General features: G+C 39.3%; 1 protein-coding gene across 2 annotated transcripts; it reads left to right on the forward strand.

Annotated features, from left to right (window-relative positions):
* Positions 1-1,828: 1,828 nt before the first annotated feature.
* neurl4 (neuralized E3 ubiquitin protein ligase 4) lies at positions 1,829-25,227 on the forward strand. Of its 2 annotated transcripts, none has more exons than XM_074623056.1 (29): positions 1,829-2,041; positions 9,740-10,256; positions 10,345-10,410; positions 10,500-11,002; positions 12,406-12,517; positions 12,626-12,714; positions 12,808-12,880; positions 13,245-13,518; positions 13,919-14,100; positions 14,182-14,267; positions 14,613-14,775; positions 14,878-15,088; positions 15,436-15,512; positions 15,683-15,788; positions 15,914-16,083; positions 16,184-16,312; positions 16,462-16,607; positions 16,768-16,986; positions 19,025-19,123; positions 19,226-19,378; positions 19,483-19,653; positions 19,811-19,969; positions 20,144-20,323; positions 20,525-20,618; positions 21,484-21,591; positions 21,699-21,843; positions 22,266-22,378; positions 22,784-22,943; positions 23,038-25,227. In XM_074623056.1, exons 1-29 carry the CDS (start codon positions 1,877-1,879, stop codon positions 23,240-23,242), a joined length of 4,875 nt encoding a protein of 1,624 aa, XP_074479157.1. In that variant the 5' UTR covers positions 1,829-1,876; the 3' UTR covers positions 23,243-25,227. The 2 variants fall into 2 exon arrangements, with proteins under 2 accessions (XP_074479157.1, XP_074479158.1); XM_074623057.1 differs by having other exon boundaries at positions 15,710-15,788.
* Positions 25,228-26,266: the final 1,039 nt, after the last annotated feature.

Consider the following 26,266-nt stretch of genomic DNA (forward strand, 5'->3'; position numbering starts at 1 on the left):
GGTATTGGAGAAGATTCGCTATACTACAAGAGGGTGTGCTCAGAAATGTTATGCTATATGGAGACCTTTTTTAATCTAAATTGAAAAATTTAATACAACTGACATTGAAGTGTTAAACTGCTGACCCCATATTACATATAATTCACAACTTATACTTAGTTTTTTTATTTATTTATTCATTATTATTATTATTTTTAATTTACTTATCTTTTTGTTGTTTATTGAGTCACTTTATGTGTTAACAGAAATGAACAGACATCACATTTAGTGATATTTAGACTAAAGCCAAAAATAAAACAGATTTTAGATAGATATAAGCCTAAAATTAAATATAAAGGCTTCAATTTCTATACAGCTTAAATATTAAAGTTGAATTTAGTGTTCGAAGCTTTGCATCTTTTCCTAACAAGGATGTGCACGTGGAGGAGAAATGTTTGTCTTCATTTTTATCTTTTAATCCTCCTTAGCTCTCTTTTCGCAATTTTTAATGCTATATTTGTATTATTTATTATATTATATTATATATATTATATATATTATATTATATTATATTATATTATATTATATTATATTATATATATATATTATATTATATAATATATATATTATAATATAATATATATATTATATAATATTTTATATTATATTATATTATATATATATATTATATTATATATATTATATATATATATATAAATTGAATTTAGTGTTCGAAATATATTCAGAAAAATCCCATAATTAATAAACATGTGTCCAGTTTAAAATTATAAAATTATATATATATTATATATATTTTATATATTATATATATATATATATATATATATATATAATATATTATATATATATATAATATATTATATATATATAAATATTAAAGTTGAATTTACTGTTCGAATTATATTCAAAACAATCACATAATTTATAAGCATGTGTCCAGTTTAAAATTATATATATATATAAATAGTATATTATATATTTTATATATATATATTATATTATATATTGTATATCATTTATGTATTATATATATTATATATATTATATTATATTATATTATATATATTATATTATATTATATTATATATATATTATATTATATTATATTATATATATTATATAATATAATATTATATTATATATATAATACATATGTATATATGTATTATATATATTATATTATATTATATTATATTATATTATATTATATATAATATTAAATTATAATATATATTATATTATATTATATTATATTATATTATATATATATGATATTATATTATATTATATTATATTATATAATATTATATAATATTATATTATATTGTATTATATTATATTATATTATATTATATTATATTATATTATATATATGATATGATATTATATTATATTATATTATATTATATTATATAATATAATATTATATTATATTATATTATATTATATTATATTATATATGATATTATATTATATTATATGATATTATATTATATAATATAATATTATATTGTATTATATTATATTATATTGTATTATATTATATTATATTATATTATATTATATGATATTATATTATATTATATTATATTATATTATATTATATAATATTATATTATATTATATTATATTATATTATATATATATGATATTATATGATATTATATTATATTATATTATATTATATTATATTATATTATATTATATTATATATATATGATATAATATTGAGTCACTCTATGTGCTAACAGAAATGGGTGCGGTGTGCAGCTCAGTTGTATCGATTCTTGCAGTAATCTACCGGCTGCCGTGTAGCGTCAGCAACTGTCGCAAAGCCCCCGTTCACTGTCGTGAACATACTGGCCGCCCACTGAAGATGGCGGCGGAGCTGCATCCGCGGAGCGGAAAGCTGATCGGCCTGTCCAACTCCAACCGAACCGCCCGGCGCAACCAGCCCGTCCAGGAGTTCAACCACGGCCTGGTGCTGAGCAAGGAGCCGCTGAGGGACCGGGATGTCTTCACCGTCCGCATTGATAAGAAGGTAAACAACAACAGGCCCTTCTCTCCGCTGCTGCTGCTGCTGCTGGTTCTCCTCAGCGGGGATGAGAGCAGCGGGATGCGGCGAGCAGCGCCTGTTGGACGGGCCGAGTGCTCTGCTGCTTCTACCACACAGGGCGGTTCACTCTGCTTGACAGCCACCACGGGGTATTAGTATTGTTCAGGGGCGAATTACATCCACTTAGATTTAACATAACACTAGATTCATGCAAAATCACAAATATTGTTTATCATCCAAGAAAAATAGTCTGTAATTTAAGGAATGTGCACAAATGTCAATATATGGTCAATGTCAAATATAAAGGCTTCAATTTCTATATAGCTTAAATATTAAAGGTGAATTTACTATTTGAATTATATTCAGAAAAATCCCATAATGTATAAGTATGTGTCCAGTTTAAAATTAATGTTATATTGAGTCACTTTATGTTTTAACAGAAATGAACAGACATCACATTTAGTGATATTTAGACTAAAGCCAAAAATAAAACATTTAAGATGGATATAAAGGCTTCAATTTCTATACAGCTTAAATATTAAAGTTTAATTTAGTGTTTAATTGTATTCAAACAATCACAAATATTGTTGATCATCCAAGAAAAATAGTATGTAATTTTAAAGAATATGCACAAATGTCACCCTGCCAGAAAGTCTAAGGCTCTTTTTTCTCTTTATTAAATGTTTAAAAGGTGTTTAAATATATTACATGCCAGAACAAGTCATCTTTTGTTAAGCAGAGAAGGAAGAGAAAGAAAACAAATATTCATGTTTTAAGATATTCCTGTGGATTAAAAATGTATCTGGATATTATTTGTATGTTTATTTAAAGTTATGATAGTTTGAAGATAATGTTGGCACCTCTTTATTGTACAAAATTCAAGCAGAAACGTTTAAGGCATAATTTATTTGTTATTACTATAATAATGATAATTATTACTATTATAATAATAATAATTATAATTATTATTATTAATAACTACACATTCACGTTAAACAAAACAAAAAGAAATAAGAAAACAATCTTTTACCTATTTTTCTGGGAAGATTTTGCAAGTAGGGTAATTCAGTTCATCCATACACTTCATTTTTTATTTTAATTAATTTATGAATAAAATGTTCACCCAATAAAAATAAAAAAATTTCAACAGACATCACATTTAATGATATTTAGACTAAAGCCAAAAAAACCAACAAAAAACACAGATTTAAGACAGATATAAGCCTAAAATAAAACCCATAGATGCTTCTGCTCCTACTAGGACTTAACAAACCCATGTATTATGTGTGTATTTGTTAAAATAGCCACCTGGCTAATGATAACCTGCTCTAGTTGCCTTGGTACCGTCAGTTAGCTGTTGCTAAGTAGCCATGATAGCAGCAGCTCAGGCTGTTCTGTAAGGTAATAATGGATCTCTGTCTCATGTTGTCAAGGACTTTCTGTTGTTAATTATGCTACAAGGAGCTCAACTAAGCTTGTTAACGTAGCTCTGCTTGTTCAGAAGGTGACAGTGCTTGTCAGCCTCTCTGTCAGCCTCTCTGTCAGCCTCTCTGCCAGTCTCTCCTGGTGGTTAATAATACTGCAGTGCTCATACCAGGTTGGTTTATTATAGTGTTATTTATTTATTTATTTATTTTTTATTTAACCAGGTAGTTAAATTACCTTATTAGTAGTTTGCTAATAATACTGCAGTGCTCACACCAGGTTGGTTTATTATAGTTGTATTTCATTTTTGTTTTTGTTTTTTTCTTTAACCTTTATTTAACCAGGTAGTACTCATTGCAATTAAGAATCTCTTTTGCAAGAGAGACCTGGCCCAAGACAGCAGCATTTTAAACATACATTAAAGTTTCAGACTGCCACAACATAAAACAAATGCAAAATAAATAAAAACACATTGAAATCAAGTGTTAAAGTGAAAATATTCAGAAATACAGACAGCTCCCTGATTGACTCTGCTTCTAGGTCTTTCATTAATGTTTTAAATTCATCAAAAGTAATCAGATTTCCCAGTTTCAACATAGTCAAGTCAAATATATTTATATAGCACATTTAAAACAACATGAGCTGACAAAAAAAACAGGTCAACAGAGCAGACAACAAAATCACACACATCCACAGACAGAGACCCATGAGTAAAAATCAAATGAGTAAAAGACTGTTATAATGAGCATTATTATAAAAGGCCAATTAGTAATCACAATTCAAGTACATTCAAAAGCCAAAGAAAAGAGGTGGGTCTTGAGCTGCTGTGCTTTGAAAGACTCCGTCGAGGGAGCAGATCTTGATGTGATGGGGCAGTTTGTAGTGACTCAAGTATTATACTGACTCAAATGCTATGTGTGAACCAAAAATAGGCGTTCAATTACCATCAGTTACCAGTGTCATTAATAATATTCATGTTACTATTCACACACACACATCTTGGTCCAAACACAAAGCATATTCAGACCCTTTACCAGCAGTGACCAAGCAGCTCTGCTGGTGTAGACTAATGCATGATGATGAGGAGTCTAACCACTGAAAGGTAGAACTCATTAATCACTGGTCTGGCATCTGTAAACATGCACTCTTCCTCTCTCTCATTGCAGGGACACTTGCTTTCCATTTAATTCTCACTTATTATCCAACAATTTTATGATATTTTACACAAAGAAACCCTAAATCAAGGAAAGAGAACAACACTTTTCTTACTATCTTAATGTCCATATTGTCAATCAATCAATACTTTTATTGCCATGTCAACCCACAGTTGATTGGAATTTGTTTCGGTGCAGCGCTCATTAAAAACAGACAAAAGACAAAAGCACACACGTATAAAGAACATAGTGTACATAGGAGACAACCACCTACAGTTATACAATCAGTCAGACCAATAAAATCCTAAAATGCTTAAATACTGTGAAGAGCCTTGTGCTATTGCAACTTCCCCTAAGTGCTCTCTCTTATTCTTTAGGGCAAATGACAGATTTGCCACCACAAATATACCCTTTACTACGTACATCTATTGTTTTAGAGGTTCATTTTAATACCAGTTTTTATTGATTGCATTTTTGGCAATCGGTAACAACTTAAAATATCTTGCTGTTCCTAAGGTTCTCATAATACCTCTTAAAGTATTCCCCTAAAATATATAAAATCAAATATTTCACACGACCAACTCTGCCGTTCAGTATGACGTTTTTAGGTGAAAAACTTCCATACATGCTTCGTCCATTTCCTTGAATGTGTAGCTTTCATATCATTGAACAGAAGTGCTTATCTAAGGCTCGTGCTCTTGTGACTCAGGCCTCTCCATATCATCTCGATGCCTGTGCACAGTGTTTACATTATGGCTGTTATCAGCGTAGAAGAGCTTGTCTGTTGTAATGGCTTCTGCCTCTGCAGTATGCAACCCTACTGGGTTTGTCAACAACATGGGCAGCTCTGGAGCTTGTGCCAGTGCCAACTCGGCCACACACACACACACACACACACACCCTCTGAATGACGTGTGTGTGTGCGGCCAAGACGCATAGTTAGGTCGTTCAGAAAATCTACCATGATAAGACAGTGAAGTGAGCCAGTGAAGCTAGACATGTGGTTTTTATAGCACTTACTGTATGTAAATGATTCTCCATCCCTTATGGCGCTCTCAGCCTGATGGGGGAGCTCTCATAAACAGCCTCATACTCTGACATGACATGCATTGCCTGTCTGGAAAATCAATACTTTTCCCATCACAGAGCACCCAGATTGGCATGACTGCCCATCCTGTCTGCTGAGCTACAGTGGCTGTTTGGAAAATGAGAGCAAGAGAGCGAGCAAAATGAAATGATTTATTGGACGAACAGTTCGCCCAGAGTAGGACACTGTCGGTGGTTTAGGGTTTGTATTTAAAGCTGTGGGCTACAAAGAGATCTGGAATATCACATATTGTGCGTATTGGTGTTTATTTTAAATTGGAGAGGTCTTATATACTGTAGTAGCTACTTTGATAGTGGATTAATCGTGATTTTTCAACACTCTAGTTCCAGATTTCCAGTTCAGAGGTTGTGCTGTTTTTCTTTATCTTACAGTAAACTGCATATTTTTGCGTTTTGGACAGGTGTTAAGACAAAACAAGCTATTTGCTAAACAGTAGGGCTGCAACTAACGATTATTTTCATTATTGATAAATCTGTCAATTATTTTCTTAATTAATCAATTAGTTGTTTGGTCCTATAAAATGTCAGAAAACTATGAAAAATGTCAATCAGTGTTTCCCAAAGCCCAAGATGACATCCTCATCCACATCATACTGTTATAGAGGAGTAAAGAAACCAGAAAACATTCACATTTCAGAAGCTGGAATCAGAGAATTTTTCTTTTTTGTCTTAAAAAATGACTCAAACTGATTAATCCATTATCAAAATAGTTGATGGAAGATTACTTTAATAGTTGACAACTAATGGATTGATCGATTGCAGCTACACAGTATGTTGCCTTGTATTTGTGTGGATTTTTGACTATATTCCAAACTATTAATCGATGAATTGATTAATAATGAAAGCCAATATTAGCCTGAAAATACAACCTCTATCATATTATTCTGTTATTAGTTTTGTTGGCGATGATATGCCCACTGTTAAAATGGCATTATTAGGATCTTTTATACAGTATGTTAGGAATATGCTACAAATACAAAGAGCAAATTAGCAAAAGAATGAAAGCATCAGTAAATGACGTGTTTTTGAAGCCTAACTTTCTAGGCTTTTTTTATATATATATATTTGTAATAAGACTTAAAAGAAATGTTCATATTAAAAAATACATCCAATTTATTTGTCAAAATGAAGGCAATATTTAATATGGTAGTAAAACCTGGCTGTTAAAATGTAAATTTATTCCCAAATTTCACTTCTTAATGTGAGCATTTTGTTCACCTCTCCCCCATGCAGAGTTCAGCTGTTACATTGTGTCCCCGTCTCTTTGCACTATCTTTATATCATGTTTATAGCTTATTTGTAATTTGTAAATTGTACATTTTTATTATTTTATTCTAACGTTTTTATCTATTCTTTTATCTATTCTTTTGTTTTTATCCATTCTTTTGTTATTATATTGTACTGTTTGTCTCGCACCAAAAATGCCAAAGAAAATTCCTAGTGTATACCTCTTACACCTGGCAATAAACACCATTCTGATTCTGATTCTGATGATGGTGTTAGATGAGAAGCTTTTACCTACTACTCTGTATAGTCCTTGCAATGTTTCTCAGGCTGTGCTTTTGATTCAATTAAATTTGTCATTCTTTTCAAAAGCTGTCCAGTGGTCATACTCTGCATGTCTCCTGTAGTTATTGGTCTTTTGAACAGAGAGAGAGTGAGAGAGAGGGAGAGAGAGACTGAGAGGCAGACACCCACAGCTGCTGTTACATAAGTGAATGAGCGAGGGAAGGAGATGTCTGTCTCCTCCACACAGCGACCCGGTCAGACTGAGTTACTACTAAATCTGTTAACCCAGATACCCGGGCTTTCGTAGCACACTGCCTTACATAGCACCTGCCACAGAGCTGAGGAGGGACACCATGGGAGCAGACGGAGGAGGAGAGGAGGCAATATGAAAGACGATATTTTAAAAAGGACATTGTCTCGGAGGAAGTCTTCTTTTGTTTTAGCCACTGCACGGAGGTGAGCTGCAGAAAAACATCCCAGGAGCTGGTAGGGCTTCAATGTTATGCTCAAGGTCACTCAATCGGGGGTGGATTTCTGCCAAATTCAACTGGAGTCCTGTGGAGCTACCAGGGGGAGAGAAAAAAAGGGAAAAAGAGAGAGGCTGAAGATTGATCTGAAAGTTTCCGTATACTTCTCAATCTGTTCTTGAGGAACAAAACCGCATGGCTTTCTGTTGGACGTCGTTCTGCAGGTGAGCTGCAGCGAGCCAGGAGATCACTCCTCAGCGGGATGACGCGGGTTCAAGCCCCCGTGTCGGCAAGCATCTGCCGGGGCTGAAATGTCTCCGAGCGAGACCGTGAATCTCCGGCTCTATTGCTGACGCTGCACTCTGTCATTCCACATCATGGAGGCAAAACGCATGAGAAATAGCCCCTGGAGATCAATAACGTATCGCATCATTGTGAGCTGATGTGGAGAGTTTTGTGATTCGGGGAAGAAATGGATATCTCAGGCTCCGTGTTATGCGATATGATTCCAATGTCGTGCAAAGACGAAAGGAGTTTTTTGGGAGTGAAACATTTGTTTTAGTGTTTTCATGTCTTGAATCCTCTGGAAGGCAAGACCGTGGAGGTGAAGCTTGCTTATTGAGATATTGTTTGCTTTGTGTGCTCGGGTTTAATCATCACAGCTGGACCACATGGTGTTTACATGCGAGTGCTGGCAGGTGAACCTCTTGTCGTTGTTTCAGTCAGAAGAAAACACGATAAAGGAGATGGGAGCGTTCGCTATGATCGCCACCTGGCAACTCGAGTAGCTGAGGAATTGTGATCCACCTTTAGTTGAGTAACATAAAGATCTCCCTGGATTTATTAGGTATTAAATTAAAAAAATATAGGATAGGAAAAATTGAGAGCTTCCAAAACTTTAATGGACCAAAAAAGGAAACATTTTGACTCTTCATGTCTTTGTCAGGCAAATGGCCAACATGTCAAAGCTTAAGGTGTTTATACAGAAACACTGGCACACACTGATTACAGTTAGGGCTGGGCGATATAGCCAAAATCTTCCATCACGTTATAGGTCATTTCTTGATAATCGTATATCAATATAGCATGTTTTTCTGGTAATTCAATAAATAGATAGTCTATATGAAATAACCACATGGTAAAGCCTATTTTTGTGTTTGAATTAAGTACTTGAGAACTTGAGTGCAAAATGAACAGAACAGTTTTAAGTGAAATTATGGAGAAAAAATAAATAAATATAGGCTGAGCCTATATTGCGATAGAAAAAAATATATAACATAGGCATTTTTAGAACGTTTTGAGGATATGTATCATCATATTGCCCAGCTGATTAAAGTCTTTTGATTTAATGGTCAACTGAATAAACGAAAAATGTACAACACCGGCAAAATGACACCAAGCATTGCTTACTCTATTATGTTCCTAAGTCTGGTCTCCTGGTCTAAATATAGTACGGCTTGTGCTCTCAACTATCTGCATCTATATGTATTGAACATCTAATTTAGGAAGTTTGGTGCTGGTGTACTGGGAGATGAGAGTTAATAATGGTGATTTTTGCATACTGCTAGACGTGCAATCATTGCCACTACATTTGCTTGTTTCTGTTGTGTCACTGTGTGTTCACACTGTCCTGCTTTTATTTTCAAAGGAGCGCTCCCTGAGCTGCGTTCTTCACTGACAGAACGACTAAAAATAACATGATGGATCATACAACAAGGCACACTTTGATTTCCATAGATATCTACCTGCAGTTTTTTTAGCACAGCGCTTCACTCTTTAAACAGCACAGCTTAGATGTTCCCACCCGGAGTCTTTTTGTGATCAGAGTAACAGCTGCTGACAACTGTATTCTTACAACTTATCGTAGTTGCCACTGTCTCTTAGTTTCATATCTTAATAAAATGATTTTTATACGAGTACAAATTCAACGCTCAAATGCAGGACTTGGTAACTTGTGATGGTCATGACATGTCATTATATGTGACATATTACGGACTGATATTCTCCCTGTTCCCCCTCAGGTGAACTCGTGGAGCGGTTCCATTGAGATTGGCGTGACGGCACTGGACCCCGCCGCGCTGGACTTCCCCAGCAGCGCCACAGGCCTCAAGGGCGGCTCCTGGATCGTGTCGGGCTGCTCGGTGCTACGCGACGGCCGCTCTGTCCTGGAGGAGTACGGGCGCGACCTCGACCAGCTCGCCGAGGGCGACCGAGTGGGCATTCAGCGCAGCTCGCGCGGGGAGCTCCACCTCTGGGTGAACGGGCAGGACTGCGGCGCGGCGGCGAGCGGCTTGCCGCCCAAGCTCTGGGCAGTGGTGGACCTGTACGGCAAGTGCACTCAAGTGACGGTGGTGAGCTGCGAGCCGCCGTCGCCCTCTACGGAGAAAGAGACAATAGAGCGGGACGAGGAGGTGGACGATGAGGAGGAGGAGGAGGAGGAAGAGGAAGAGGTGGTGGTGTGTGGCGGTCGGGAGGATGCGGGCATCACAGCACTGATGAATGTGGCAGCAATGAATGGAATGATGAACGGAGATGAAGGTAGGGGGGCCTTTTTATCTATACGGTTCTTCTTTACAACCTTTATTCCTTTTCTAGTTTTCACCCTCTCACTCTTCTCCCCCGTCAGTGCCTGAGCTTAGCTGCAGTCACACCAGACCAGACAAGTTCCCCAACAACCTGGAGCCGGACACGGGTAAGACAATCCTCCTCAGATCTGTTGATGGACGTTGAGCTACATGACCAGTATCGACAACCTTGTCTTCTTCTTCTCTCTCTCTTCAGTTCTAACGGAGCACCAGCTGTTCGACGTGTTCAACAACGCAATAGTATCTTTTTACCGCTCTGAGGATGACGGCGGAGGGGAAGACGGTGGAGGTGGAGGAGGAACTGGAGGCGTTGGAGGAGGAGGAACTGGAGGAGGAGGAGGAGGAAATTCTGGATCCGACTCCTCTTCCAGAAATGACAGAGGGAGCAGCAGTGGAGGAGGTGCTGTCAACAGCGACAGTGGAACAGGGGGAAGTGGAGGAGGAGGAGGAGGAGGAGGAGGTAGCGCCGGAGAAGGTGGAAATACTAACAACAGTCCTGCCGGTAACGGAGGGGTCGGGCTGACGGCGGTGACGGGTGCGATGACCACCAACGACGCGCTGCTATTCCACGAGAAATGCGGCACACTGATCAAACTGAGCAACAACAACAAGACGGCGGAGCGGAGGAGACCGCTGGACGAGTTCAATAACGGCGTGGTGATGACCAACCGGCCGCTCCGACACAACGAGATGTTTGAGGTGTTTACAATCACACGACTCAGTGCTGCCATGTTAACTCCATACATGAATAACATAGTGACAGCTGAAGAGTGATCACTCTAGTGTCATTGTAGAACATAGTCACTTTAGTGTAGGGATGCACCGATCCGACTTTTTCAATCCTGATAGCGATACCTGCTTTGGGTATCGGCCCGATACCGAGTACCGATCCGACACCAGTGTTTACTCAATGAGCTGTATGCCTCACTGTGTGGAAGTGACTGGGATCATTCTTCTATGTGTAAGGCAACATCAGGCTTGACTTTAACATTGTTTTCTTAACTTTGTAAAACAAAATGTGACAAATAAATTCAGAGATATTAATTGCAAATTGTTATTTATTTTTAAAATAATAAATCGTACACCAGCAACTTGGTAAAAAAATCTCCAAAATTAACAGGAATTACAATTCAGGTGTAAACTTTTTTAATGCAGCAACAAATTGGTCAAAACGTACACAGGAATTAAAAAAATTCCAGTATATAATGTATATAGTATATAAACATAGAATTTAATTTAATACCCAGTCCAGCTATTTGAGTCAGTATCGGCCCGATATCGGGATTGGTGCATCCCTACTTTAGTCGAGCTAGGTGATACTGAAACAATACAAATCACAGTATATCTGACCATTAACTTTTACAGTATATTTGAGATCACTCAGAAGTAGAACTGCAAATAATAATTCTATATCAATTAATCCGTCAGTTTTTATTAATTGGTGATGAAGGTGAAATCTTCAAACTTTTCAAACCCCCAAAGATATTCAACTTCTTGAAGACATAGAAAACAAAGTCAATTCTCTGATTTGAGAAGGTGGAACCAGCAAACATTTGGCATTTCTGCATTGTAAATGACATTAAGGAATATTTCACCCACAAAATTGTCATTTTTGTATCAAGTACTCACCTTGTGTTATTTTTGGAGAAAACTTTGCTTTTCTCGCCCGCCTCCACGGTGATCAAAGACTCAGGAAATGGAGAAAAGTCTTGATGAATTGAAGTCAATGGGGGACACGTTCAACAGCGGTAAAACGTCCGTTTCGTGCAGTATAATCCAAGTCTCATTTATCTAGGTGTATGATCACTACTTCCCAAACGCATGCACCTTCTAAAACCTTACTATTTAAAAAACTTGCGCAGAAGACTGATGATGGCCAAGCAGGCATAGACAAGGAAAGAAAATGTTACTGTAATTCAAGTACAGTGCTTCAAGTACAGTGAACGGTGTATTTTCCGATGTGTTCACTTCATTCCTGGGGGTTTGGTGCTATTTATGACTCTGGGCTTGAGGCAGAATATATCTTTATTTTAACTGGTGAATAATGAAAAAAAAATTGTCAGTACCTGAAAAACTAAAATGTATTTCTGTTATATTTTCAGATCCGCATTGATAAGCTGGTGGACAAGTGGTCAGGCTCAATAGAGATCGGTGTGACCACACACAATCCCAACAACCTGGACTATCCTGCAACTATGACCAATCTGCGCTCAGGTAACACACACACACACACACACACAGAAAGGCACATAGAAACTGCATTAAACAAATTGTTCATTGTGGATTTACGGATATTATCCTGGCTGATTATATTATTATTAGGTACAATCATGATGAGTGGCTGCGGGATACTGACCAACGGGAAAGGAACCCGCAGGGAATACTGTGAATTCAGCCTCGATGAACTTCAGGTTTGTGACGATTGCAGACGCGCATTTCATTCTGCCACCTACCGTGCAAGTGTTTTCTGTTTTTACAATCTCCATCAACTACTCTCGTTTCAGGAGGGAGATCACATAGGGTTGATGCGCAAAGCCAGTGGAGCGCTCCACTTCTACATCAATGGCATCGACCAAGGTGAGACGCTTCGGGCTGGGCTGGAAGTGGGTGGTCACAGTGATATGATGGTGATGGTTATAAATGAGTGATTGAGAAACACGCAGCTCAAAAGGGACAGAGGGGCCAAACGAAACATCAAAATATAGATTTGTCTGTATAGATTTTTGTTATCCCATGATCCCATGAAGCTTTACATAATAAACTACGTATTGCAAAATAGCTAGATTAGTGACGGAATAGTCTGTTAGCAGAGTCAGCATTAAGAAGTGACTGAAGATGAACTTTATACTTCTAATCAATACGTACAAACACAAGTTGGACATAAGAAATACTGCAACTGAGACTGTCGGCTGTCTCCTAACCACTCGGTGTCTTTCCCCAGGCGTTGCGGCGGCCCAGACCCCCGGCGTGGTCTACGGCGTGGTCGACCTCTACGGCATGGCCGTCAAAGTCACCATAGTCCACAACCACAACCACAGCGACCGCCTCAGACGCAACAACGCCATCATGAGGGCTTTGTCGCCCGACGTGGGCCGGCCCAGGCCAGCTCTCTCTCTCACTCCAGACTCGGAGGGTCCCGACCGACTGCTCTTTCACGCCAACTGTGGCCAGAAGGCCGCCATCATCAGTGACGGCAGGACTGCGCTGCGGCCACAGTGAGTCAACCTCCCACGTTGCCCTTGAATTCATTGCAGGCTTTCCTATTCTTTACAGGCTTGATTTTGACTTGTTTTAGTTTGCTTGACAATTGATGGAATACCCTGAACATTTTAACAGTGGGGGTTTTTATTGGGTTTATGGCATCTTCTGTCATCAATTTGTTAAATTGGGTACGTCATGACCCTACCAGAGAGGTTTAAGAGGCTGAATATTAATATATAAAAGTCCACTTTACTTGTCTGAGTATAGCATTTCTATGTGGTGAAAGTGTAAGATGATCTTGATAGTGCTCAGAAGGTTTCAAAAAGTTTGGGAATACTTCAAAATGAAAAAAAGTCTTCAGCTTTAGTGTTGTATGATCTCATTCTGCTGTTACTCATAACACCGCTTTCACAGTGCAACTGATGACTTCAATCACGGCGTGGTCCTGAGCAGCCGGCCGCTCCGCTCCAACGAGGTGTTCCAGGTTCGCATCGATAAGATGGTGGACAAGTGGGCGGGTTCCATCGAAATCGGTGTCACAACGCACAACCCTGCATACCTGCAGCTGCCCTCCACCATGACCAACCTGCGCTCAGGTAAAAATACAAATAGAAAAAGTTGTATTGCTGCTAAAATCTCTCTGTATGTGTGGATCTCACGGTGTTTCTGGTTTGCAGGGACGTGGATGATGACGGGGAACGGCGTAATGCACAACGGAACAACAATACTGGATGAGTACGGACACAACCTGGACCGGCTCAAGGTGAGGGATATTTGTTTTTTTATTACTCAGCTGACTCTCTGCGTTTATACCATAGACTGTATTTATAGATGGACGACGCGTCTCCACTTCCTCCCACTGTACAAAAAATGAAGCCAAAATATCCCGGATACGGGAGCTAACATGACCTATACTGCAGCCAGCCACCAGGGGGCAATCCAGATGTTTTGGCTTCACTTTTGGGGAGCTGTCATGTCGTCCATCTTTAGATACAGTCTGTGGTTTATACCCATCACCCTCTTTGCTCCTTCCTCCTCCCACAACGCTTCTGACTTTTAACTTTCAGCATTTTTATTAACCCTTTTCCCACTCTTCCCCCTCTTGCAGGCCGGGGACACAGTAGGTGTAGTGCGGAAAGAAGACAGCAGCCTCCACTTCTTTGTAAACGGTGTGGCTCAGGGTCCCGCAGCCTGGAACGTCCCTCCCAGTGTCTACGCCGTGGTGGACCTCTATGGCCAGGCTGCTCAGGCCACCATCATGGACGACATGGGTGAGAGAGGGAGGAACACAAACAGGCCTCCATATTTGAATATACTATATATAAATATATTTAGATGATGTGGACTTCTAAATCTATTTCCCCTTTTGTTAGTGGACCTCCTGCCTCTCCCAGAGGACAGCTCAGACGGCCCCACCGCCATGTCCCCCTGCAGCCCCTGCTCGGTAGGAGGGGTCAACACAACCAACGACCTGCGTTTCCACCACCTGCACGGCACTAACGCCGTCATCACCAACGGGGGGCGCACCGCCCTGCGACAGAACTGCCGCAGCGAGTTCAACGACGCTATTGTCATTTCCAACAGGTGAGGAAACAAATGTCGAATAACTTTCGGCGAATCACATCCATCTATCAGTCACAAAAATGCTATTGAGAAATGTCGTTTGGCTCGTCGGGTCACACCTGGCGTAGGTGGTGGTGCTCACAGATACAAAACAGGTAGTGCTTAGTTTGACACGGTGTTGACAGGGGAATAACCCAACATGTAAGAAAGGAACTTTGACCTGGTGTAGACAAAGTTATGAACTACACTGAAACACTGAAATTCATAATAGTTGTGAAACATCTCTCAGATGTTTAAGATTAAACAGTATTTAGAGAATTCCTTGTGATGGAGCTGCCTCAGGATTTTAACTTTTGACCTCCTTGCAGGTGCCTTCGAGACGGAGAGCTGTTTGAAATCATTATCCAGAAGATGGTGGACCGCTGGTCGGGTTCAATAGAAGCAGGTGAAGTGTTTCTACTGTTTCCACTCTGCTCCCTATCCCTCTTTTTTTGATATGTGAAGTTAAAATTGCAAAAAATTCCAATTAAATGTACTGTATGTTTCCTAACATTTACTTGTCCAACTGTATTTCAGACCTGATGTGTAAATGTATTTCATGTGTAATCACCACAGATTTTCTCCTCCCTCCTCTGTGTCCAGGAGTGACAGCCATCAGGCCCGATGAGCTTGAGTTTCCCAACACTATGACCGATATCGACTATGACACTTGGATGCTCAGGTAGAGTTTTTCATTAAACATTTTTTTTAGATCAGGTTGTGTTTTTATTTCTGTTCATTCCAAAAAAAAATTTATTAGTGTGTTAATTCAAAACCTTTTTTTCTGTCTTCCTGCTTTTTTCGCAGCGGAACCGCCATCATGCAGGATGGCAACACGATGCGCAACAACTACGGTTGCGACCTGGACTCCCTGACCACGGGCTCGCGAATCGGCATGATGCGCTCAGCCAGCGGCAACCTGCATTATTACATCAACGGCGTGGATCAAGGTGTCGCCTGCACCGGTCTGCCGCCAGGTAAAGATTAGTCGGTGGGAGTCAGAAATGTGAAACGAGGACTCTGCTGCAGCCTGTTTCATTTGATGACCCAATATCCATTTCTCTGTTTGTCTCTCAGAGGTGTACGCTGTGATCGACCTGTATGGTCAGTGCGTTCAGGTTTCCATCACCAGCTCCTCAGGCCCGCTTGACAACAGCCTCTGTACCAGCAACATCACCGAGAAGAGCTTCCCCATCCACTCACCAGGTACACACCAGCGTCTCAACTCAGGTCTGCGAAGCCTTGAAAGCATGTAAAATATAGGCTCATCAGTTTTAGTCTAGAAGCTTTTGAATTGTATGAAAAGTCTGTAAAAACACTTCGTGAAATACCTTTTTTTGCCTGTGTGTGTGTAGTGGCAGGTGTTGCCCATCGGCTCCACAGTAAACACGGTAAGAACGTGGTGCTGCTCGGCGACGGCTGCCAGGGCGTCAGAGTTGGAGGTTACGCTCACGGCATCGTGTTCAGCGCGAAGGAACTCAAAGCAGACGAGCTGTTTGAGGTAAATGTGCACATTAACCTCCTGAATACTTGCGTCTGCATGTACTAGAAATACAATTTTCTTCAATAGATTTGACGTTGTTTTGTTTTCCCCTCCTAACTGGTACTTGTTTTTGTTTTTTCCCCTCTATCCTGATTCCTCTTATCTCCGTCCTCTGCAGGTGAGGATTGATGAAGTGGATGAGCAGTGGTGCGGTTCGCTGCATATCGGTCTGACCACACTGGCACCTCCGGAGCTGCCGTCGTGCCCGCTGTCAGGTCTTTCCCCCTCCCTCCCGCAGCTCCGCACCAAGGTCACCTGGCTGCTCTGCGGCTCTGAGGTTCGTCGCAACGGTGTGCTGCAGCGCCAGAACTACGGCTGTTCACTGGACCGGCTGACGGTAAGCTGCAGCTCCTTGCTCTGTGAGCACGGTTAGATTAGAGGTCATATCAAAGACCTTTAAACCCTCAAGGATCTCTTCTTCTTGTCGCAGATTCATTGACAGAGCCCCTCTGGCTGCTTAAAATCCCCGACTTCAGACTAAAGATGTTATCAGAGCTTTGAGATCGTCACAGTCTGAAAGAGAAGTGACTTATCAGTATCACATCTTAAAACCCAAAATCTATCCTCTTTTGTCTGTTATTCTTTAACCATCATCACCATTTCTTCTCTTTGATCCTTCCATCTTTTTGATTTTGTTATCATTTAATGGTGCTATTGATAACATTCAGCCACTAGATGTCGCATTCTCCCTCCCCCGTTCCATTGCATCTGCTTAACAACAAGTCGTTACCAGGCACTCACCGTCAATCTCAGCTGTTTATCTGTTTTTTCCACTCTAAGGCCCAATTCCAATCCAGCCCCTCCACCCTCCCTCCTCTCTCCTCTCTCCGGCAAGGAAATACATATCAGGATCAGAATTACTTTATTGGTCCCCGTGGGGGGAAATTGAGCTACGTTTTGCTCCCGTTCTAGAATAGAAATATATAAAAAATAGAGACGTCATAATAAAATATAAATAAGAAATATACATATATAACAGTGCAAATAATAATGCTGAAAAATAGGATCTATGCAAATAATATAAATGCATGCATTTATAAGGATGCAAGAATAAAGTTTGAAGAAACACCATTTGCATGTAGATGGTGCGGCTTGGTCACATCATCAGTGATGAATGTGAATAAGGATATTATTTTAAATGTACTGTATAAATGAATGCAGTGTCAATGACAGAGTAAACCAGATTATTGCACAGCTGAATTACTGAACTACATTATTGCACTGTTAAATCAGTATTGCAGTTAAAGATATAATACATTATGGGGTTATTATAGCTCCTATATTATATATATATATAATATCTACCGTTTTCTAGTCTACACAAGGGTATATTTGATCCTAAATACAATCTATCTACTTTATGTTGTTGACGTTTGTATGACGATAAAGTAGAATAACCAAGCGTCCGATATCTTCCACAGAGATGAACAAAACATTCATTTTGGACCCGCCAACATTTTTAAAATGATTAATTCACAATCATCATTTTTTCCAGGAAAAGCCATACTTTTATTCGGCACCTTTCTAAAAGCTCTGAGGAAGTATTATTTAAAAAAAATAAATATATATTTTAAAGATTATTTAAAAAAAAATATTCATCTGCATAAAAATGTTATCAATAAGACCTTTTTAAAACTATTGCCAAAGCACATGATAAAATGTGCTTTTTAAAAACTGCTATGCAAATAAGAAGAAGTCACTGTAGGATTACTCACAGTTGAAGCCAAACAACGTATTAATATATGTAATGTATTTTATTTTTGCTCTTGATTTGCGGAGAGATGTCAGAATGATGGGTCGGCACAGCACAGCGCCCCGAGCAGTTAGGGGTTCGGTGCCTTGCTCAAGGAGGTGAACTAGCACCTCTCCAGCTACCAGTCCACACTCCGTACCTAGTCCATCCGGGATATCCCTACGGACTGAGCTTCTGCCGCTCCTGCCGCTCCTGCCGCTCCTGCCGACATTTAACATGTAACCGGGAGAAATATGGTTGTTTAGCAACACAAAAAGATTATTATATGTTGACCTTAAAGTAACAAAGGGCGTGGATTATTTTGTGATTTACTTTAATCCATCAATCTTCAAGTTAAATGATTTGAATCTTGATTATTTTCTGTTACAGTCGATGACCTAAAGGAGATATATTATATTCTGTGGTTACCAGATGAAGTCGATTATACACAATTAAATGAGTAACTGGTTATTAATTTAATTTGATGTATTTGAACAGTTTGTTAGTGCCACACTCTTGATGGGAGTCTGTAAGACAGAAAACAAAGTTTTAAAAGTTGTCAGTCGCCAGCAGTTTATATCCACATTACTCACCATACTCAGTACTTAGTACAGTAGTACTCACCTGAATATCATTGTTTTAGGTTGGAAACCGCGTGGGTGTGAAGAGGTGCAGTGACGACACCATGCACATCTTTATTGATGGAGAAGACATGGGACCTGCAGCGACTGCAGTAGCCAAGGTACACACACACACACACACACACACACACACACACACATCTACAGCACACAGCTACTGGGCCCCACGCTGCCATTCAACACCTCTCCCTGTCTCCTCGCAGAATGTGTATGCAGTTTTGGACCTGTACGGGCGGATAACGGCGGTGTCCATCGTGAGCTCTTCGTTGATGGAGGACTTGGAAAGCGTGAAGGCGCCCTCGCTCTCCTCAGACAGCTGCAGTGAAGGAGAGGAGGAAAGCACCCCCGTCAGAGAGGTAGGAGCACCGCTCTGTCTGTTAAACAAAAGTGTTATTCACTGCATCATTGAATTCACCAAGAGAAACTCAGACTATTCATGTCACCCTCTTGTTGCCTTTAGGCGGAGACTACTGAGGTGTGTGCGCTGGTGCCCACCATCATGGCGTTCCTGGAGAACCACGGCAAAAACATCCAGTTGTCCAATCAGAACCTGACAGCAGCCAGAGTATCCAGCTACAACCAGGGCCTGCTGGTCACCGCCCAGCCGCTGGCCCGCCAGCAGCTGTTCCAGGTGACATAACTGTGTGGTGTGGTGTCTATATGTGATTCACGCGGCTACGCTTCAGCTTATACCATACCATACTAGTAGACTATATTCCGAATACGATGACAAGCTATTTTAGGCTGTGAATGTTCCAGTTTGTCAACAGCCTCTCTTTCGTCACCAGTTTCAAATCGACCGTCTGAACCCGTCGTGGACGTCGTCGCTGTCGTTAGGGGTGATAGGTCACTCCCCCGACCGGCTCAACTTCCCCTCCACAGCGTGTTGTCTGAAACGCTCCGCATGGCTGCTGCAGAGAGACTCTGTCTTCCATAACTCCCTCAAGGTAAACACACACACACACACACATAAAATCAGTCTGTCATGTTGGAGTTGTCTTACATGACAAACTGATCTGATGTCTCTCCTGTCTTCCGTTTTTACTTCTTTCACCAAACCCCTCCAAACACTCCTTTCTTTTTTTCTTTCTTCTAATCACTCATTTCTTCTTCCTCCTCAGATATGTGAGAACTATGGTCCTAATCTGGACACTTGTCCGGAGGGGACAGTGTTGGGTCTGCTGGTGGACGCCAACAGTTGTCTCCACCTCTACGTTAACGGCATGGACCAGGGTGTGGCGGTGCAGGACATTCCTTCACCCTGCTACCCCTTTATCGACCTCTATGGCCAATGTGAACAGGTCAGCACACGCACACTGAATCAGCCCTTTCTGTTTGATGTTTGATGTTTGTTGTTTGCTGAATGACTTAAACGATTAATGAATTATCTAGAAAATGATAATTTTGTGCTAATTGACTAATCAGTTAATTACTTCAGCAGTACCTCACGATGAACAAAATCTCAAGGTGATATGCAAATGAATATTGTGTCATCATGGCAGGTTACTATAGTAACAAACAACGTGCCAGCTGTGGGTGGAGAGAGTGGTGAGACCCGTTGTCAGGGCGACATGGAGAAGGCGGACATGGTTGACGGTAAGAAGCCTCTGGTTACTACTTGTTATCCCTCCACGCCGGCGTGGAGTGTAGTTTAGTGTAGTTAGTCAAAAAAGAGTCGGTATAATATGTCCGAAAAAAAAGTCAGTGTAGTATGTCGAAAAAATTCATAGTATAGTATGTCGATAAAAACTTTAATAAAGTCATAGTATAGTATGTTGAAGAAATAAAAAGTAATAGCATAGTATGTCGAAAAAACTAATAGTATAGTATGTAAAAAAGAAAAAAAAAAAATTCTATAGTACTGTATACTATGTCGAAAAAACTTAAAAAGTCATAGTATGTCAAAATAAAAATTCATAGTACAGTGTGTCTGAAAAAGTCATAGTACAGTATGTTAAAAAAATATTTAAAAAGTCGTAGTATAGTACGTCGAAAAAATTTAAAAAAGCCATAGTACAGTATGTTGAAAACATTTTAAAAGTCATAGTATAGCATGTCGAAAAAAGTCATACGAAAAATAATGTTGAACAAAAAGCTATAGTATGTAGCTCATACGTAGCATATAGCACAGATACACCTGGAGGGAATTTCATTACATCCAACACAAACATCCACGTGGATAGAAAGTGAGCAGATTAGAGTTTGGTGGTCAGCCGTCACTGTGACATCCCAACACGCGTTTTTGTCCATAATTCAAGAAATTAATATGCTATTTATGACAATTTCACACAAATGTCTAATAGGATAAAATGATAAAGTGACATTTTGGACAGACATGGATGTAAATTGCAACTTGATTTGCGGAGGCACACAACTGCGAGGCGGTAATTCTAGTTCATCTTATTATTTCGGTTTTGTTTATTTATCTTTTAAGTCTTGATCTATTTTGTTTTACATGCAGGAATCAAAGAGAGTGTGTGCTGGACACCTCCTCCAGAGGTCAACCCCAACAAGACCTGCGAGTACCAGGCACTGTGCTCGCGCTTCAAGGACCTGCTCACGTTACCAGGTGAGTTTTACTCCAACCCCTTTCTGCCATGATCTTTGTTTCAGATCTAAAAATCATGTCAATCAAACACTCACAATCTTTGTCTTCTTTTTACCACCGCCCATAAGATGGCTATTTTAACGAAGACGCAAAGTACAACCTGTGCTACTGTGAGTCCTGTCACAAGCTTCGGGGTGACGAGGCTTATTACAAGAGAGGAGAACCGCCGCGGGACTACGCCCTGCCCTTCGGATGGTGCCGCTTCGGCCTCAGGTGAGAGGACCATCTCTTAGTCAGATAGAAAATGACTGTGTACCCCTTTTAATTTCACCATGGTCCATAGGATGTAATGAACAGAGAATTATAACTATGAATATCAAGATGTTTTGTTTTAATCAAAGCAAATGTTTAAATAAAAATAAAATTATTTATTTCCTATAAATCTGAATTGTGTGTTTTCATGCAAATAACCACTAATGTTGATAACAAAAGTAAAAAAGTTGACATTTAGAATTTTTGATAATTTTTTTTTGTCCAAATCCCTGTTGTTTTTTTTATTTATTTTTTAATAGGCCTACATTTTCCATTTGGTAAAGCTCAGCTACTTGCTGACTTACAGGCTTGTGTATCTATTAATTTGTAATTAACATCTGCATAGCGTTCTCATTGTTGCATCATGTGTCCTCTTTGTGCAGGATCAAGCCCCACTGTGAGGTTTCTAATGCACTGAAGAAGTGGCACATCGCATACCACGGCACCAGCGTAGGAGCCCTGCGGCGCACGCTGGACCACAGCCAGCTGTTGCCTGGTAGGAAAATCACTGGTTCCCTTTTTTACAAAGACAGTACAAACATAAAAGAAAATATCTATTCCATCTTATTTCCACATTAAATGACAGAGTTATCCACTGAAATTGCTAACTTAAGCTCCCATGACACTCAAGAGATGCCACTAGTTGCCAGGCGACCAGTAGCTTTCTACAAGTTGTCATTCTTAACCTGACAGACACTTATTAGGGCGGGTGCAGTTTGACGCAGTAGCCAAGAGGTGTATTAAACGTAAGCTATTGAGAGTGGGCCGCGGGTGATTATAAATATAACGTATGCATCTCATGTCACGTTCAGGGACTGCACAGAAGGTTTCTGAGGGCCGTCATTAGTCTGCGGTCTATGGGCTACTGGTCTTAACTATAAATGTGATTTTGTTGTTGCAGGGACGTCGTCTATCTTCTCAGTGTCCCCGGTGAAGGCGGAGGGGCCTAATGGCTACAGTGAGCCGGAGGAGAACTGCGCCCCCGGCAGGGAGGTTCCCAGAGTGCGGCTCTCCCCAACTATGCGCTACTCCGGCATGGAGATCTTTGCCCCCAAAGTGCAGTAAGTCCACCAGGTTCACAAAATCACTAATACATTTGGTACGCACCTGTCTGTGAGGGAGCACTTACTGATAGCTCTACTTCTCCTCATGCAGATTCCGGGACCCCCGCTCTCACCGCAGCCACCAGGCTCAGGTGGGATTCCAGGTGTGTGTGCGTCCAGGCTCCTACAAGGTGGGACCGCAGACGCTCGGCCACAGCGAGCCCCTGGACCCTCGATTCAGCAACTCGGAGATCGAGTGGATCACGAAAGAGCAGGGCGGCACGCTCCTCTACGGACTGCTCATCCGGGTCGAGTGAACGGAAGGACGGAGGGGAGGCATTCGGGTGGAAGTGGGGAGGGTCCGCGTGGCGCTCCTCGGTACTTTTAATAAACTGACAACCAAATCCAACCCCTGCCTTGAGCGAGAGACTCCTCTGGAATCCAGCTGTTCCAGCTGTGGATTGTTGATAATTCAGCATTATTGATTTTTGTTTATTTTGTTGTTTTTTTTGGTTGTTTGCTCTTGGACTTTTTTAATGGCCAGGGGCTACGGCGGTTTCAAAGAAGAACAGACACTGCCTGCACTTTATGTTTTGGACACTCGTGGGGCGATTTTTAAACTTAACTTCTCATCGACTCGACACGACACGTTTGTTCATTCGCTACAGTTAGGGTTTTTGTTTTTTTTGTTGCCACATTTTTGTTCTCATTGTTTTCTTCACAAACAGCGATTTTTTTTCTTAACATTTTGGCACTTATTTTAACACTTATCATCACCTCTGCACTGGTCAGTGTTTTTTTTTGATTTGGGAGGAGCTGTCCCCTGCCAACCTGCACGTTAACGGACTGTCACCTATAAAAGACTGAAACGTGGGTCAAAAAAAATAAAAAGTGACAATGTTTTCACAAAAATACAAAAAAACATAAAAGACACTTGAATCTGAAAAATGAAACGAAGAGTGTCTTGTGATTGTGACTTCTTTTAGGGGCGGGAAGATTTTAGAAAACTGGAGGGAAGAACAAAAGTTTACACATGTACAACCTTGTATGTTGCTGTTCTCTTCGTGTCTCCACATTATAGCATTTCGGCTACTTTATCAGTCCTGTTTGCGTTTTTCTGTTGTGGCCCGGTATCATGTCTGACTTCGTCTTTGTGAAATGGAAAAAAAACATTCACAGGCTTTAAAAAACTGGACAAAACTGGAAGGTTTGACAGAAAAAACGGACTTTTTGGAAGCTAAAAGTTTTTGTATTAAGTTAATGAATGGCATATGATGTTCCAGCCTTTGCTTTAGTGTTACAAATGAGAGGATCCATTATGAGATGTTTAAAAATATATATATATATTTACTTCTAGACTTGGTAGGTTTTGATACAGGAAAAGGGAAAAAGTGAAAGTTTGACATTTTTGGGAAATGTGCTTATTCACTTTCCTGCAGAATAAGATGAGACGATTGATGGCACTCTCACGTGCGAGTGGAATCCGTCTTCTCCTCTACTCTTGGCAAGAAAGCGGATATCCTATGTCACTTTTTTTTTTAAATAACAGAGTAGTTAAATGGACTGAAGCCAAAAGGTTTGAGTGGTTTTCCACATCACTCCGACTGTCTCGCTTCCCCCCTTCATCGTTTACTCTAGATCCACTCACACCTCCACTCTGATCTGTCCATCAGTCATGTCTGACTCTGTTTACATGGCAGAACCTCCAGAGCCAACAACATGTAGTTTCTAGATCAGCAGGGACGTCCAGTCATCTGCATCCTACGACCTACACTGGTGTTTACATGTGAATGTTATTCATTAGGGCTCTGCGGTTCTTTTATTTCAACTACGATCATTTATTTACATTTGTCAAATGTTTATACAAAGGGTTTTTATTTAATCCGAAACATCCATCTAATGATTGATTGTATGTGAACAGCTTTCCAAAGCGTTTCTTTTTCACCGTTCTCAGTCCTGTTGCCAATTTGATAATCCTGCTACAGAACAGGAAAACCCCCCCAACATTTTTTGCTGAGTCAAACTCAAAAATTATAATTGAAGAAGATCAATCACCTTCTACGAGCAGCTGTGATCTGACTGGTGGAAGATCTACGGGGTTTGGCAGAAGGACAAAAACTTCTGATCAAAAAATGTGAAAACTATTGTTATATGGGTTATTTACGGCCCAGTGCTGCTTTGTACAATTTTAATTTGTATTGTTTTTCTTTATTTGTGTTGCGTTGTACAGGCTGTTACATAACAAATCATATCTTCCTGATTTATAAAAAATAAAAATAAACTGACAGACAGTATGCACAGATGAATGGTTGAAGTTGTGTGTTTTGGTACTGGCTGTAAAACAAAAACATGAAGAAAAGACATGGCATACTATACTATGACATGACTATTTTTCAACATACTTTACCATAACTTTTTTGAAATATAATATGATTTTTTTTAATTTTTTGACATGCTATATCAGCATAAGATAAGATATTCCTTTATTAGTACCGCAGTAGGGAAATTTGCAATATGCATTTTCTTCGATACTATGACTTTAATTTTTTTTCGCCATACATGACTTTTTTTTTGACATACTATTCTATGACTTTTTAATTCTTTTTTCAACATACTATATTATGCCTTTTTAATTTTTTTTTCGACATGCTATAATATGACTTATTTTTCGACATATTATACAATGACTTTTGTTATTTTTTTGATATACTATACTATAACTTTAATTTTTTCAACATACTATATGACTTTTTATTTTTCGACACAATATACTATGACTTATTTTTTCGACATATAATAGTATGACTTTTTTCGACATACTATACTATGACTTTTTTTCGACATGCTTAATTATGACTTATTTTTTCAACATACTATATGCCTTTTTAATTATTTTTTCGACATGCTATAGTATGACTTTTAATTTTTTTCGACATACTATACTATGACTTTCTAAAAAAAAAATTCAGCATACTATACTATGACTATTTTTCGACATACTATACTATGACCTTTTTATTTTTTCAACATACTATGAATTTTTTATTTTTTCGCCATGCTATACCATGACCTTTTTATTTTTTCAAAATACTACACTATGACTATTTTTCGACATACCGTACTATGATTTTTATTTTTGCGAAATACTATACTATGACCTTTTTATTTTTTCATTATACTATATTATGCCTTTTTAATAATTTGTTTGACACACTATAGTAGGACCTTTTTTCCGACATGCTATACTATGACATTTTATTTTTTCAACATACTATACTATGACTTTTAAAAAAAACTTTCAACATGCTATACAACAACTGTTTTTTTCAGCATAGCCTACT

Source organism: Sebastes fasciatus, chromosome 22, assembly GCF_043250625.1.
Source record: "Sebastes fasciatus isolate fSebFas1 chromosome 22, fSebFas1.pri, whole genome shotgun sequence".
NCBI classification, from domain to species: Eukaryota; Metazoa; Chordata; class Actinopteri; order Perciformes; family Sebastidae; genus Sebastes; species Sebastes fasciatus.